Source organism: Dasypus novemcinctus, chromosome 18, assembly GCF_030445035.2.
Source record: "Dasypus novemcinctus isolate mDasNov1 chromosome 18, mDasNov1.1.hap2, whole genome shotgun sequence".
In the NCBI taxonomy this organism is placed as follows: domain Eukaryota; kingdom Metazoa; phylum Chordata; class Mammalia; order Cingulata; family Dasypodidae; genus Dasypus; species Dasypus novemcinctus.
Window position 1 is genome coordinate 23,743,814 of NC_080690.1, and position 17,404 is coordinate 23,761,217.

Below are 17,404 nucleotides of genomic sequence, written 5' to 3' on the forward strand. Positions count from 1 at the left end.
CGCTCCCGGCTGCGCGGAGGCTGGTGCTGCCGCGGGGCCGCGCTCGGCGGCCTCGCCCAGGAAGGAAGCGCCGGGGCCGCCCGCCGGGGCATGCTGCTGCGGCCGCTGCGGGGCTGGGCGGCCCGGGCGCTGCGCCGCGCGGGGCCGGGGCGCGGGCGTCCTGCGAGCTCCGTCCCGGCTCCCGGGCCGCGGGGGACGCAGCGCCGGGCCTGGCCTCCGGGTAACTCGTTTCTTTGTTTCCCCGTCGCCTCTGCGCTCCCGGGCCCTCCCCGCTTCCCGGCTCGCCGTCGTCCGACACTCCTCCCCCGAGGCGCGGGGAGGGCGGGGCGGCCTCCGGCCTGGACCCGGGGTGCGGGCCGGGGGCGCGCGGGCGGCGACATTGGGGCTGCAGGCCTGTCTCTTGGTCCCGGCTGGGGAGAGGGGCTCTAAAGAGCCGAAAGAGCCCCCCTTGCCGCGGGCAGGGGTCGCTCGCAACCGCTAGGCCCAGATTCCAGCCCCCCGATCCACTGCGGGTCCGAATCTTTTAACCAGCCCCTGCAGATGCTGGTGCACCGCGGTGGTGGGTGGTTTAGGCTGCGGGCGTCCTCCCGCTCCCTTCTTTAGAAATGGTATCGACCATTTGCGCTCAGTTCTGGTGTTCAGTGGCCTCGGGCAGTTCAGAGGCCACCTGTGGGCCCGGTGGGCAGCGATGCCGGTCGTGGGCCTAGAGGAGAAACCTGGGTCTGCTGCCCTCTCACCTGTGCCCAACGAGGACCTCATAAATATAAAATATGTGGAAAATGGAAAGTAATATATGAGGTGAAAGAAGCTGACCGCAGTAGGGTCCAGACATGGCAAGAGGACCCAGGCAGCTGCGGGTGGAGTCCCCCACGGGTACACATAGGGGTGCGTCGGTCTCCTTTCACCCTTGGAGGCTCCCAGGGGTCATTGGACCAAGTATAACCATTCCCGTTTTTGTGGTGGGTTAGCAAATTAGGACAAAGAAGGGTGAGTTTAAAACAAAGATCAAAAATCGATTTCCTTTCTTTTATAGATAAAGACAGAGAAAATGAAAAAGAGAAAAAATCAGTGGTAAGTCCCTCTTTTATATATGGTCTAGTGGAGGATAATATTTCCTTTTTGGAGGAGGGGAGTGAGGGAATATGCACACATAGGAAAAAACGAAATACAAGAGGATCTGCAGGGATAAGGAAGCCCCTTCCCAGAGGCCACCTCTGTTACCAGTTTCTTGGATGTCTTTCTCATGTCTACACAGGTACTGTGGTGGGAGTATGTTTAGATCCTTTAGGTAGATTTGGATTGCTAAGCTTGATGAAATTTACAAAAAGGATTTGAAAAATACTTGTCCTGTGAGGGGAAGGTTGGTTTTACCTGGAGTTGGGGGTTAGCACTCTGGATTAGAGTGAAAGACTGCTGACACCTCCTCTTCCCCTGACCCCAGGCTCCGGTTGATGGGTGGGTGGGGAATCAGGGAGAATCCATGGGTTAAGCCCGGTGCAGTGACTTTGAGATGTTGGCTCTGGAGTGGGGCTTGGGCTGGTTTGAGGTTGAAGGTCAGGGAACATCAAGTGGGACATGACCAGAGGGCTGTTGGAGGCTTTTGCTAGCTGGGTGAGGGGCACCGTCAGTCCAGGGGCTCAGTTCTTTACAGAAGCTCCTGTGGCTGGGAAGGGGGTGGCTTGGCTGGTGGTAACAGGTATACAGAGGGTAGAAGGTGTTGGCAGGCCTCTGGGGAGCTCAGGGAGATGGAGAGGGCCTGGAAAGAAGTTGAAGTCATGTGGAGAAGCCTGGGGATTGAAATGCTTGAAGTTTATGGAAGTTTATGGGGTGGGAAAATAGTGATGGGGTGGGAAAGGACAGCGGGCACCATAGAAGGAGAAGGGGGTGATGGTAAGTTGAGCTGGATGGGAATGAATGCATTGTTATATTATTGATGTACCAGTATCCATGAGAGCCAGGCTGTTCTCAGTGCTTTCCAGGTGTTACCTGATACGCCCCAGGCACACAGTAGGTAGGAAGTGGAGTGGAGCACCCGGGAGGAAGTGGTTCAGGCCCAGGACTGCTCATAATTGTATCCATTCAGAGAATCAAAGAGCTCCTGTTGTTAGGGAGCCTGCGTTCTGATGGGGAAGGAGACAGTCCAGCCATTTGGCTGAGGACTGGGAGAACATGGGGTAGGGACTGCAGGAAGAGGGAGATGCCCCACGCGTTTGTGTGTCTGAGGTGGATTCCAGAGATCCTTGGCCAAGGGCTGCCTTGAGGACCTCTGAGAGATGTGCAGATGGAGGAAAGGGCGAGCAGGAATTTTGGAAGCTGACAGAACCGCGGGCCTGGGACTGGGGCCAATCCCCAGAGAGGCAGCTGGGATAGGCCTGGAGGTGGTGCCAAGGGACTGGGGTGAGGGCCAAATGCCCAGGGCCACTGAGGGATCTTACAGGACAAGGATCTCTCAGGAATAGATGGTAGTGGACCATGAAGGAGGGGTGGGCCCCAGTGGGCCCAACTGGAGGCTATTCTACTCTTCTGCTATACTCAGTATCAAAAAGTTGGTCAGTACAGCACAATCTTATATCAAAAAATTGAACAGAACCTGGTATCCAACTGTAGGGATTTCAGTAAATCATGGTATGTCTTATATGATGTGTGTTCCAAATGAAAATAATAAACTATAGGAAAATATTTCTTACGAAAGAAATATTACAAACAGTTAATAATGCAGAGATTCCCAGTGTGGTTAGGAAAAGTTGTGGGGATGTTAATAGTGGTTGTCTATGACAGAGAGAAGGTTTTGGGTGGAATGGAGCTGAGGGTAGGGGGTTCAGGAGTTTTTCCTTAGTTCTCAGAATGTTAAATGAAATTGAGTAGAGTTCCCTTAAAAAAACAAACAGCTGTATTGAGGTACAATTTACATACAATAAAATTCATCCATTTTAAGTGTACAATTCAATGATTTTTAGGAAATTTACAGATGCACAACATCACCACAACCTATTTTTAGAACATTTCTATCACTGCATAAAGAAACCTTTTACCCATTTGCTGTCTTTCCCCCGGTCCCTGGCAAATACTAATCTACTTTCTGTCTCTATGGATTTACCTTTCTGGACATTTCATATAAAGGGAATTATCTAATTTGTGGTCTTTTGTGACTGTTTTACTGAGCAGCCTAATGTTTTGAGGTTCAGCTACATTTTGAGGTTCAGCTACATGTAGCCTCTGTTGTTCTTGTTTCCTTTTTATTGTGGAATACTAGTCCATTGTATGACTCTGCCACACTTTGTTTATCCATTCCCCAGTTGTTGGAAATTTGGGCAAGTTTCCTTTTTACTGTACATTTCTCAAGTTCTTACTAAAGAACCTATTTAGGACTGTGTCTGTTTTGGCTAGTCTGCTGGGAGTTTTGGGGCCTAGTCCTGTTTTTTGCTAAAACCATTGGTTCTGATTATACATCTTCTAAAAAGGTTATCTTTGACATTGAAAGATTCTTATTCTCTTGTTTTAGTTCTCTGTATTTCCTGTACTGAGAATGTTTGTTTGTTTTTGTTTTGTTTTGAAGTATCAGGGCCCTGGGAATTGAACCCAGTACCTCATATGTGGGTAGCCGGCACTCAACCACTGAGCCACATTGGCTTCCCTAAGTTGTTTTTTTGCTTTTTTCCCCCTGGTTGTCCTTTTTTTTGTTTGTTTTTTCAGGAGGCACCGGAAACCAAACCTGGGACCTCCCTTGCGTTAGGCAGGCGCTCAACTGCTCGAGCCATATCTGCTCCCCAAGAATGTTTAACTTCTATTTTCAGAAAAAATTAAATATTGTTACTTAAAAAACAAGGCTAGGTGGTTCATCATAGTGTCAGCTATAATCCTGGGAAATTGGAATCAAGTCCCAACAGCCAAGGGCAACTGGTGGTAGGACCCCAGCTGTGTGCTCCACAGCATGTGAACATCCCCATTTCTGTACCTGCCTGTTCCTTTCCTCTGTGAGTGCTGGGCCTGGGTGCTGAATACACATTAGACACCCCTTAGCACATAATAGGCCTGCAACAAACAGGCAAAAGACTCTCAAAGATGAGAAATCTGTATAGACAATAATACTTACATGAAATATGCTAAAATGTAATGTTTATTTCTTAGTGGTGGAATTATAGGCAATATATTCTCTTTTGTCACTTTCTCTCTTTTCTCCAATAAGCACTCACTCCTCTTATAATATTTTTAGATGTTTTAGTTTGCCAAAGGCCTGCTGATGCAAAGTATCAGGGGCTTCTCTCCTTGCAGCAGAACTGTGGGCAAAATGGGATACCTTTTTCTCACATGGCAGGATCAAATATAGTGGCTCCCTTTTTCTGTGTCTCCGTTTTCATCAGACCCAGCAAAAGGGCAGATTCTCAACCTGAGTCACACCTCATTTTGACTAGTCAATTTGAAAGGGTCTCATACACACAGAAATGGATTTAGTTCACAAATATAATCTCTCTTTTTGGGATTCATAAAATAACATCAAACTGCCACACTCCACCCTCTGAATATCAAAAAGATATCTTCCTTCCATATGCAAAATACATTCATTACATTGTTGTAAAATTTGAGAGAGGTTCAATTATTTATGTATAGAAAGGCCAGGACTCAGGAATGATTTTGAGAAGGGAAAATGGTTTATTGACGGCGGGCCGGACTCGGGAGCTTTCTGTTGCAAACCCTAGCCCTGAACAAGAATTTTGAGTTCTTTTTATACAGAGGAAGGGCTAAATCGTTCTTTGTTTCAGTGCTCAATAGGTTTGAATTAGCATATATATCTTCTACATCCTAGGTAAGCTTTTAGCATGGACTTCATACATTCTAGATAAGCTTTTAGCACATTTAGTTTGTATTTTTCCTGAATATTTAAAGTTTATAGAGTTTGCATCGATAAACTGTTTCCTGGTACTGGAGTCGTTGCCATGGTTACCAAGGGCAGGGCTGGCGGCAGACTTGGCCCAGTGGTTAGGGCGTCCGTCTACCACATGGGAGGTCCACGGTTCAAACCCCGGGCCTCCTTGACCCATGTGGAGCTGGCCCGTGTGCAGTGCTGATGTGTGCAAGGAGTGCAGTGCCATGCAGGGGTGTCCCCCACGTAGGGGAGCCCCATGTGCAAGGAGTGTGCCCCGTAAGGAGAGGCGCCCAGTGCCAAAGAAAGTGCAGCCTGCCTAAGAATGGCGCCGCCCACATGGAGAAATGACACAAGATGATGCAGCAAAAAGAGACTCAGATTCCTGTGCTGCTGACAACAACAGAAGCGGACAAAGATGCTGCGGCAAATAGACACAGAGAACAGACAACTGGGGTTGGGGGGAAGGGGAGAGAAATAAACAAATAAATAAATCTTAAAAAAAAAAAAAAAGGGCAGGGCTGCAACCTCTCACCATCCCATACTACAAGTCAGGACAGACAGCTTAGGTTAAGGTTATCTCCGAAGAGACTAAGAGCCTCCCACCCATAGCCCACATCAACATCACAATATTTCAAAAGCCTTAAATCATTTCAGTAGCAATGCCTCCTACAAAATCACATCAAAATCAGTTATAGGCACGCAGTTTGTCTTGGGGCAAAGTTGCCCTCTGACTCTAGACCTGTGAAACTTACTACGCAAGTTATCTGCCTCCATTATATAAAGGAGGGACAGGGATAGGATAAACATTTCCATTAAGGTAAGGAGAAATTGGAAGGAAAAGAGGCATAAAAGGTCCCAAGTAGTTCCAAAAATCTGTAGGGCACACTCCATTAAATTTCAAAGTCTGAGAGTCATCCTTAGAACAATGTCTTCTCTTCAGGGCCTTATGGGGGCCCACCCATTCCATGGGCTTGCCCGGCCATTATCTCCCTTCCACCCTCATCAAGCATCTGGGTGGTGACTGAGCTCCAGACCTTACCCTCCAAGAACAGTGGAGATTTCCAGGGGACAGGCTTAACCCCTTTAGTGCAGTGGGATTGTGGCAACATTCTCCCTAATCTCTGGCATACAGGCCCAGCCTTCTCTTTGGGGAACATGCTCCAACCTCTCTAGTCTGGAGTGGCCATATTCTCCCTGAACAACAGGCTGGATGATCCACAATTTTCAAATGCCAGGACAAACTCACTGTTTCCACACACATGGGTGGGGTCTGTCTTTTGACCTGAGGAGATGTCTTAAATCTAGATCTCAACTTCCATGGTTTTCTTCTTGAAGCTGTTTTTCATTCAGTCTCTCCCTTCCCTGTCCCTTTTAGTCCAGGCTGACAGTGGTTGCATTCAACAGGTCTTGCAAAAAGCTTGTTGGTTTAGCATGCAGGAAATGGGTCTAGTTCGTCAGACAGTAAGACTTTCCACAAGTCCTTCCTGGATAACTGCATTTTCAATCCTGACTTACAAATTCCAAGTTTAGTTAAGTCCTCACGTAGGACATTATCCTCTGAGGGCTTGTTTTCCGGAAACTTGGAATTACCCAAGCCATCAATTTCTAGTGTTTTGTTTTGTTTTGTTTTGTGCTCAGCAATTCAGTTCTGAGCTTTCCTTTTTCCTCTCACATTTTGCTATAAGCTGCAAGGAGAATCCAGGCCACATTTTCCACATTTACTTTGGAAATTTCCTCAACTAAACGTCCAAGATCTTCATTTTCAAATTCTGCCTTCTATCTAACATCAGAAGTCAATTTTGCCAAGTTCTCTGCAACTTTAAAATAAGGATTGCTTTTCCTCCAGTTTCCAGTAACAGTTTCGTCATTCTAAGCCCTCATCAGAAGCATCTTTATCATCCATATTTTTACCAGTAGTCTCTTCAAAGCAATCTAGGCCTTTTCTATTAATAACAAACATCTCACAATTCTTCCAAAAAATACCCCTCACCCATTTATAAAATGGTTCCAAGATTTTTGATAATTGCAGGCAGCACAACCTCACTTTTGTTACCAATTTCTGTTTTAGTTGGCCAAAGGACTGTCAATGCAAAGTATCAGAAATGGGTTGGCTTTTATAAAGGTGATTTATTTGGGGTAAAAACTTAGTTTCAAGGCCATGAAAAGTTCAACTCAAGGCACTCTAAGAGGTACTTTCTCATCAAAGTCACCTGCCACATGGTGAAACAAGATGGCCACCAATCTCTGCCTTCCCCTCCACAATCTTCCATCATCTCCCAGAGCTCAGCTGTGGACAACTAGGCATAGGCCTTGTCTCTTACTGGGCCTCCTCAATGTTGGCTGCTCCACTTTCTTCCTGAGATCAATTGCACATTATCAGGCATATGGCTAATCTCTCCCTGGGACTCAACTCTTTGAGCTTCTCAAGGGCTTCTCTTCTCTCCTTGTAGCTCAGCTGTGGGTGAAACTGGAGACCTTTCTCACATGGTAGAGTCAAATATGGTGGCTTCCTTTTCCTGTGTCTCCATTTTTTTTTTTTTTTAAAGATGTATTTATTTATTCCCCCCCCCACCAGTTGTCTGCTCTCTTTGTCCATTTGCTGTGTGTTCTTCTGGGTCTGCTTCTATTCTTGTCAGTGACATGGAAATCTGTGTCTCTTTTTGTTGTGTCATCTTGCTGCATCAGCTCTCTGTGCGGCACCACTCCTGGCCAGACTGGACTTCCTTTTGCACTGGGCGGCTCTCCTTACGGGTGCACTCCTTGCACGTGGGGCTCCCCTAGACAGGGGTCACCCCTGCGTGGCACGCACTCCTTGCATGCATCAACTCTGCATGTGGGCCAGCTCTGCATGGGTCAAGGAGGTCCTGGGTTTGAATCACCAACCTCCCATGTGGTAGGTGGATGCTCTATCTGTTAAGCCAAGTCCACTTCCCTCCATTTTTATAAGACCTAGCAAAAGGGCAGAAACTAAATTTGAGTCACGCTTCACTGACTAGTCAAATTGAAAGGGTCTGACACCCACAGAAATGGGTTTAGTTCACAAACATAATCTCTTGTTGGAATTCATAAAATTCAAACTGCCACAAATGTCATTCTAAAAAGAACTTTAAAGACTTTCCTTGCCTACTCTTTCTTCCCTCCATGACAGGGGACCTTTGTGAGATTCTTCATGTCTGACCTGCTTTATTGGGGGCAGATTGACTGAGCTTATCCAAGGCCTTAGATTTACCAACTTTTCAGAATTTCATGGTGGGAATAGGAAGAAGGACTTTTGGAAGAAGATTGCGTCTGAATACATGTTAAAGTCCTTGCAATGGACAGGATAGGAAAAGAAATCTGTGTAGAATACCTAGCTTGAGCTCTTTTAAAATATCCAGGGCAGAGCGGGTATACCTCAGTGGTTGAGCACATACTTTGCATGGACAAGGTCCCACGTTCAATCCCTGGAACCTCTTAAAAAAGAAAAAAAATCGAGGAAGAGGAAAAGTTGCTTCCTTAAAAGACAACAAAAATGAAATCCACCCGTGCCCCCATGGGGTCTCCCTGTGCCCTTTCATGCCCTCCCTTGGGTTCATTTTGTAGTTCGGGGTTCTAAAGGAGAGAGCGGGGAGGGACCTGGGATTGGAGGGCCGCCTGAAGTCTGCTGGAAATCTGATTGCGCGGCTCTGTGGGTTATCCCCTGGGTTCCGGGGGAGCAGACCTTTGCCGCAGACTGATATGGGTTGGGTGAGGTGAGACTGGCCCACTGTAACCCCGTGTTTTATCTAGTGTTTTATCTTGGTGTGATGGAGGCCCTTCGTAGGAGTAATGAGGAGGCTGCCAGCTCTGGGTGTGAATTCCAGCTCTATCCCCTGCCAGGCCTGGCACCTAGGGCAGGTTGTCTAAGGGGGCTGCTTTCTCTGGATGCCTCTAGCCTGTGTGTGAAGGAACAGGCCACTGCAGCAGGACTGCTACTTCTCTGTGTGTGCCCCTGGGGGCTGTCCTGTGTGTTCTCAAGGGCCAGGGTGTCTTCTTGTGACTGTGGAGCTGCCTGGTGATCTGCTGTCGCCACAGAAACTTGGCCTCTGTCAACTGGCGGTACCCTGCTGAGCAAGGCCTTGTCAGGATGCCTGGGCATGAGGGTTGCAGGCCCCAACCCAGAGTCTGATTCAGAGGGTCTGGGTGCTGCCTGCCTCCTCATACTTAACAAGCTCCCCTGGTGAATTGGAGGCAGGGTGCTGTGGAACACACATTGAGAAAACCTGCCTACACATTGAGAAAGTGTAGTGCAGCCTTGCCTGCACATTGAAATCACCTGTAGTGCTTTAAAAGCTACTGACCCCCAAGTCCCACCCTCAGAGATTGTGGTGTAATTGTTCTGGGCTGTGGCCTCTGCATTACGACTCTGAAAACTTCCAGGGGATTCTAATGCAAGGCCAAGGCTGAGAGCCTCTGCCAAGGCTCCTCTCTTCCCCTCAGTGACTTATTTGTAGGAGCCTCCTTGGTCTTTTTTGTAGATTCAGGGGTTCTTAGCCTCTTTTGTTCCCCGGACCCCTTTGCCAGTCAGGTAAAAACCACAGACCCCTAACTAAGTCCACACATACTGTGTATTATTTAATGAATGTATCACACCCACACCAACGTGTCCCCACAAGAAGAATGTTTTCTTAAACATTTCAATTCAAGCACATGACCCCTTGTTAAGAACCCCTGGTATAGATGGACCCTGGATGGCTGTCTGCACACATACACACCCACACACACCCGCCCCCATGCAGTCAGTGTGAGGTTCAAGTTGTGCTCCCTGCTTGATTCTCTTCTGTGAGCCTCATTTTTCTATTCTGTGGAAAATGTTAGGACTCACTTCTCAGGTTCTGGTGAGATTCAGTGCAGTTATGGTGTATGTCACAGGTCTCAGGGCCTGGCTTACAACAGTGTGCTCAGCCAAGTCCTTGCTCTTTTCTCTTCTCCCCTTTCCTAGTACCTTCTGATCAATGGCTGAGTGCTTTATTCTGCACAGGCAGTGAGTTAGCGTCTAGATATCATACACATGCTTCCTGACCTCAGGACCTGAGGCTCTGGCCGGGGATGCAGGACACATGCCTAAAACCCAAGAGTGTGGGGATCGGGCTAGGGAAGGGCCGCATGAAGATGCTCTTGGTGCTAACACAGGCAGGGTCTGGTCTGCGGACACTGGTCTGGGGCCACCAGTGGTGAGCGGGGTGATTGGTTTCTTTATTATTACTACCCCCAGGACCTTGTTTTTCCTGAAGAGGGTTTTTGGCTGACATGTTGAAGTCTTGGGCTGAACCGATAATGCCAGTCACCTGAGCCCTTCCATAGCCCTCATTCCCTGATGACCCCCCAGGTGCTTGACTTCTGGTTCTAACATGCATGTGTCTTTTGCCAGATCTGTGTTGAGGGCAATATTGCCAGTGGGAAGACGACATGCCTAGAGTTCTTCTCCAGTGCAACAGATATTGAGGTACGTCCTCCACACCAGGGTCCGAGGAACCTGAGAAAGCCTCATGGAGTAATTGAGAGAGGGTTTAGACCAGCCCTGTCCAGTAGCAATATAATGCCAGGCACAAATGCAAGCCACATATGTAATTTAAAATTACCTAGTAGCCTCGTGAAGAAAAGCAAAAAAATAACAGCTGAAATTAATTTTAGTAATGTATTTTATTTAATCCAGTATTTCTAAAATATAATCCTATGTCATTAATATAAAAATAACCAATGAGCTGTTTGCATTCTGGTTTTCATACTAAGTCTTTGAAATCTGGTGAGTATTTTCTACATACAGTGTATCTCAATTTGGACTAGTGACATTTCAGCTTCTTAAAAACCACTGGTGGCTTGTGGCCACTGTCCTGGGCAGGGCAGGGATAGACCTCCCCACAGTCTGGTTAGGAGGGGAGACTACAAGGTGTACAAGAAGAAGGGGCAGAACCATTGAGCACAGCTGGAATGTTCCAGTGTTACATTTGAGGTGTCAGCATGCAAGCAGGGCAGTATCACTATGAATAAGCCAATTAATGTGCTTTCTAGCCTTTTAAAAACAGTCATTAAATAAACTTGCAAATACTTAAGAACCATTTCTATCCTGCAACCTTGACCCTTCCTGCTTGTTGTAGATTTGAGTGGTTTAATTTGTTCTGTTTATAACTCTTTTTTTTGTCACTATGGATCCTAAAATTTCCATTTCTTTATAGTCATCTGATCATCCCTTCCCTTCCTCCCTTCTTTCCTTCCCTGTTTAATTCTATTAATAGAAGTAAAAACAGGGAAGGCTTACTTGAGTTCATATCCGCTCCAAGCAGTATAACTCTGTGGCACTTTATTTATTTTTAAATTTTTATTAATGTTAATAGATCACATAGAATGTTACATTAAAAAAAACCTAAGAGGTTCCCATATAAAGCACACCCCCCATCATTTTTGTAAATTGTATTTTTTTGAAGATACATCACAAAAAAAGTTACATTATTAAAAAAAATGAGGTTCCCATATACCCCCATCCCCCCACTCCTCCCACACCAGCAAGCTCCCTCATATTGTGGCACACTCATCGCACCTGGCAAACACGTTTTGGAGCACTGCTGCACCACGTGGATAATAGTCTACTCTGTGGTTCACACTCCCCCCCAGTACATTCAGTGGGTTATGGCAGGATATATAAAGTCCAGCATGTGACCCTGCAATATCATTTAGGACAACTCCAAAGTCCCCAAAATGCCCTCTCATCACATCTCTTCTTCCCTCTCCCTGCCCTCAGCAATTACTATGGTCACTTTGTCCCCGTCAATGATACAATATCTCCTATTAGTACTCACAAAAGGTTTATAGTACAATATCAGTAAGTCCACTCTAATCCATATTTTATTCCTCCATTCTGTGGGCCTCTGTGGCACTTTAGAAGCTCTTACATTCTCACTGAAGACCTTGGAGTCAATGAATAACAATAGTAGTAATAATAATGTTTTAATTGTCAATAATGCTGCTACTAGTTAACATTGAATGGCTATAATACTATATGTCAGGCACTGTGTTAAGAGTTCCTTATATTATCTAATTGATTTTAGACTTACAGGAGTACTCCTTATGAGGTAGGTACTGTTATTATCTCAGTTCTGGAGACAGGAACTGATGCTCAGAGAGGTTAACTGGCTTGCCCAAGGTCACATAGCTAGTATGCAGTGGAGCCAGATGCCCAGGCTGTCTGGCTCCGGCGGCCACACGCTTGAGATGGTTCTTCTGTGGTCTGAAGAGCATTGTTTATTGGCTTTAGGAAGATTGCTCACCCTTCATCCCTCAGCTCAGTGCTGTCTGATCTCCTCAGCTACACAGCCCTCCCTGGTGTGTAGGCTCCTCTGGCCCCTCTGTGCCTCTTTTTCGTTCCTTTGAAAATATGTGTTGATTTCTGTGGTTTTCAGATTAATGTCTGCTTTTCCCTGTAGTCTCAAAGTTCCATGAAGGCAAGGGTTGAGGTGGTTTTACTCTTGCTGTATCCTTGGTGCCTATCACACAGTGGGCACTCAGTAAGGTTTGTTGAGTGATGGTGCCACAGAAGGAGCATCTGCTAAGGGCCAGGCCACAAGGCTGCCTGTAACCCAGCCTCTGGTGGGTCTAAGTGGTACAGCAGATGCTATTTCAGGGGATAGGAAAGGAGTGCTGAGAGATCTAGAAGAAGAAGAGGGGGGGGTTGGAAGGACAGGGAATGATTCACAGAGAAGGGGTTATTTGCACTGGACTTCGAAGGATGCATAGGAGTTTTCCATGTAATGTTGACTCAAGTGGGATGGGGTAGGCATGCAGGGCAGAAGGACTAGCATGAGCAAAGGCACAGAGGTGTAAAGGGTAGGGGTGGGTACTCTTCAGGGGTCTCCATGCATTGCTTTATGGCACCTGCTCATGTGTCCTCCTGAAAGTCCCCAGGTGGATCTGGGTACTCTCAAAATCTTGGCCCTAAGAACACCATTTAAATCCTTCACAGCACACATCTGCACACCCAGAAAGGTGCTTGTACAGACTAGGTCTGGGGGAAGCAAAGGGTCCCAGATCTGAGTGTTTAGCCCAGCCTGCCTGCAGATAGAGGCTCTAGAAATGCCTAACAGAGGGTCAGATCTGTGTCTCAGGAGACACGGCATGTTGGAGAAGTTGGCAGTCCTCTAAAAGGTGCACACAAGTTCGACCAGTGGGAGAGAATGCCTCCCAAACCAGCGAGACAGGGAGAGTACAAAAGAAACATGGGCTTTTAGCTGTCAGTGTGCCCAGTACAGAGAGGAAGGAAACCGAGGCACAGTGACCTGCTCAGGTCACGGGAGAAATCCTAAGCGGTGAAGCTGGGGTTCAAGCCCAGAGCTCTACAGCTTCCCTCCTGCCTCCTCCCACCTCCCTGCCTCACCCAGCATGGTGGGCAGTAAGGGCTAGGGTGGAGCATGGGGAGCAAGGATTGAGAGCCCGCTCCCAGAGCAGCCAGAGGGGTGGGGCGTGCCTCTGCCTGGATCCGGGGATGGATGGGGTTGTTCTCAGGTCATTTCTGCAAGTCTTGAGAGGACAGCATGTCCAGATGGAGCTCCAGCCTCAGGGCGATGCTCAGCCGGTTTGGCCCACCCTGGGTGCTGAATCTTGGTTCTCTCCCTCCCTTCCTCTCTTTCTTTCTCTCCTTCTCACTTTGTGTCTCCCAACACTTATATACTTTCACAGAGCTCAGAACTGAGGAACAGCAGCTCTCTGATGTTTTCTTTCCTTCTAGGTGTTGACAGAGCCTGTGCCCAAGTGGAGAAATGTCCGTGGCCATAATCCTCTGGTGAGTGGGTTGTTTCCTACATGAACCACAACTTTCTGCTCCCCCCCAGGGGACTGGGAAAAGCAGTGCTAATGCCTGAGCATGAGCCTGGTTCTGCATCCTGCCTGAGCATTTTCTTTGCTCTTAGCTGAGAGGGAGGAGAGTGCAGGGACAAGTGGAAAATGGCAGCATGTTGGTGCTCTGAGGTGGGCGTGCAGAGTCCAGTGACCGCCCATCTGCTATCCTGCGTGGTATCCTCCTGCTGCTCTTTCCACGCCCACCTTCTAGAAGAAACCCATAAAACCCAGGTAGCCACATTCCATGGTAAGCACCTGGTTTGGGCTGCACTAGGCAAGTGCAAGGACAGAGACTCCCTCTGGCTCCCCTGCAGGTACCTGTCTGTCCCCAAGGGCAGAATTAGTAAGCAGGGGTCCAGTGTCCCTGTGCCCTTCCTCTTTATTCCCCCTTCTGGTGGCTCTGCTCTGGCTGCTTGAGAGAAGTGGGTACACTCTGAGTGCTGCAAGATGGAGCTTAAGAAAGAGAGGCAGATTCTCAGCTCCTTCCCCATGACATAGCTACCATTAGTCTCATTTTCATGCAAGGAGACTGCAGTTCAGAAAAGTTGCTCAAGTGGCCCAAGGTCACACAGCTGGAAAAGGACAGATCTGGGTTTGAATGTTGGACTCTGAAACCTGCACTGCCCCCTCATTTGCAATGGCACAGGTGGCATCTCCTCATGTGGTTCAGTAGACTCTGCATTTCCATCAGGGACACGGACTGTGTCTCTTTTGGCTCATGATTGTTTGCTAGAACGTAGCACACTGCCTAGCACATAGTAGGTGTTTGTTCATTCATTCATTTAATTGGTATTTATTGCCTGTACCGGACATTGTTCTAGACTCTGGGAATGTGGCAGTGAGCAACACAAAGTCCCTCTTCTCTTGGCCTGACTATTCCAGTGGGGAGAGGCAGAAGACAAATAAATGTATAATATATTGGGTGGTGATAAAAGCAATGAAAAAAACTTAGGCAGGTAAAAGGATGTTATTTAAATAAGACAGACCCTCTGTGTTGGCTTGAGTCTCTTGTGAACCCCAAAAAATTATGTTCTCAAATTGGTTGATTCTTGTGGATGTGGGACCCAGTTGATCGGATTCAGTTGGGTGCCGTTGATTGGATTGCTTCAGTGAGGTGTGAGCCAGGGTGGGTCTTGGCCCTCCAGCTAGAGTCCTTTCTAAAGGGCCGACTGAAAGCAGAGACACACAGAAAACCTCAGAAACAGGAGCAGTCCCCGAGGCCAGAGGCTGGAATCAGTGGCACACAGAGGCATGGAAAGGCCCCCAAATGGCTAGGCCCACAGAGCAGCTTGCAGCTGAAGAGACAAGGCCTGGAGGAGAGGGGAGAGACCTGCAGGTGGGCAGTGTGCCCTGCATGTGCTCGATAGCCCCCAGCTGAGCTTGGAGAGAGGGCATCTTTAGAGGACATTGCCGTGTACCCCATCGCCCGCAGCTGCAGCTTGGTGAGAAAGCATCTTCTGATGGTGCCTTGATGTGGATACTTTCACAGCCTTGGAACTGTAAGCTTTTAACCTAATAAATTCCCATTATAAAAGCCAGCACATTTCTGGTATATTGCATTGGCAGCCTTCAGCGAACTGAGACCCCCTAGAGTCTTCATTTGAATAAAGAATCTCAAGAGTCGTGAAAGGAATTTCACTTCTGTGCATGTGGGAGAAGAATGGGAATGCCAGTCATCCTCTTCGGGTGTAACAAAGAAACCTCAGAAACAGTTCTTTTCTTCAGAAAACAGGGAGGAGCCAGCGCTGGGTTATTAAGTAGAACAACTAGGGTTGCAGATGTTAGGGATTTTAGGTGACATTTCATAGGGCAGAATCACAGTCTCAGAAGTCTGAGTATCCTTAGTGCAAATAGTTACTTCCAGTGTGGGTTTATGTAAAAAATACTGCTGAATCAGATATTTTTACACAAATTTCCACTCTGCACAGAAGAGCAAGATTGATAGTTTTGTGAATAGTCTCAATTCATCACTTTATCTGAATTGGTTTCCTAATACAGAAAGGTGTCTGTTTCTACAGCTTTGGGGCAAGAGGGTGGTTTTCCTCACCTTTCTGAGATTTTCTTTCACCGGGTTAGGAGGGTCTGTAGTTTGTAATGCAGAGCACTGCACTTTCATTAGTTAGCTCCAAGAGAAGAAAAAGCAAAAAAGTGAAGGAAAAAAAAGCAGAATAAGATTGTTACAAGTGGGATGTGGGGCATGAAGTGTTTTGTATCTACAGAGGATAGAGAATGATATTGGGGGGAGGTATCTTCTATTTTAGATAGGATAGTGGAGGAAGGTGTCTCTGATAAGATGACATTTGAGTAGAGACCTAGCAAGGTGAGGGAGTGAGCAATGCAGATAGAGCATCAGACAGAAGGAGTAGTAAGTGCAAAGATCCTGAGGTGGGAGCATGCTTGGCTTCTTTGGGGAACACTGAGGAGGCTTGTGTGGCTGGAAGCTGAGCCAAAGGGAGAATGAGAGAGGATGAAAATGATACTCTAGGGCCCAGCCACTGGAAGGTTCTGAGTGATTTATATTTAGCTGATGCAGATTTTTTAAATGATTTAATGATCTTTTATTAATTCATATAATTAATATATTAATAAATCCTTACATTGATATAACATCATTTGTTGATAATAATGTACAATATACTCATTCAGTCAATGCCATGAAAATACTAATATTCCAGCCAAAGACTTTAATTTTCATTTGGCCCTCCAGAAAAGAAATTGTGTAAAATCTACCACATTCTGAATTTAAAAGAATTTATCTTAACCTTGGGCTTTGGAGCAGTAATTGCCTGTGAGAAGTATTAGCTTTAAAATTCCGACATTCAAATGAATAAGAAGAAGGGAGAAGGGGATGTTAAAATTTTGATATGTGATATGGAAGGAAATTGTGGCTAGGGTTTCCTTGGAAAGGATTGGTCTAAAATAACTGTATTAAACCCTTAATGGTTCTATGACTAACACTACCATTTAATAACTAAATTATATATTTAAATTTACAAGTGTATTTGCTTATTCCATTACAGTTAGTCCAAATCAACATCAGTCATTAATTAACAAAACACTTAACAATATGTAATAACAATATGCAAATAATTGCATGCAAAATAATAACTGATTTAGATTTAATAGGCTCACTTTGCCTGTTAGACTGCAGGGGGCTCAATGAAAATTTTTTTTTTTTTAAGATTTATTTTTATTTATTTCTCTCCCCTTCTCCCCCGCCCCCACAGTTATCTGCTCTCTGTGTCGTAGTCTTCTGTGACTGCTTCTATCCTTATCAGCAGCAAGGGGATCTGTGTTTCTTTTTGTTGAGTCATCTTGTTGTATTAACTCTCCGTGTGTGCAGCCCCACTCCTGGGCAGGCTGCATTTTCTTTCGCTCTGGGCAGGTCTCCTTACAGGGCACATTCCTTGCACGTGGGGCTCCCCTACGCAGGGGACACCCCTGCATGGCACGACATTCCTTGCAGCATCAGCACTGCGCGTGGGCCAGCTCCACATGGGTCAAGGAGGCCCCGGGGTTTGAACCGCGGACCTCCCATGTGGTAGGTGGACGCCCTATCCATTGGGCCAAGTCCACTTCCCATGAAATTTTTTTTAAAATAAAATTTTATTAAAGTATACCATTTATTGATGAACATACATAAACAAGAAGGGTATAGTAAAAGTTGTGAACTTACAAAAGAAACAAGCATAT

General features: G+C 46.6%; 1 protein-coding gene across 6 annotated transcripts in view; it reads left to right on the plus strand.

Moving 5' to 3' along the window:
- Window positions 1–17,404, plus strand: part of TK2 (thymidine kinase 2) — a 44,504-nt gene that overhangs the window by 167 nt on the left and 26,933 nt on the right. Inside the window, exons 1-4 of one of the 6 annotated variants that reach the window (XM_004460909.5) lie at window positions 49–220; window positions 1,034–1,071; window positions 10,254–10,328; window positions 13,602–13,655. In XM_004460909.5, the coding sequence (XP_004460966.1) occupies window positions 91–220; window positions 1,034–1,071; window positions 10,254–10,328; window positions 13,602–13,655 (297 nt within the window). In that variant the 5' untranslated portion in view covers window positions 49–90. Of the gene's footprint in view, window positions 1–47; window positions 221–345; window positions 886–1,033; window positions 1,072–10,253; window positions 10,329–13,601; window positions 13,656–17,404 lie in introns of those variants that run through there. The other 5 variants (XM_071209134.1, XM_012526124.3, XM_071209136.1 and 2 more) reach the window with 5 other exon arrangements.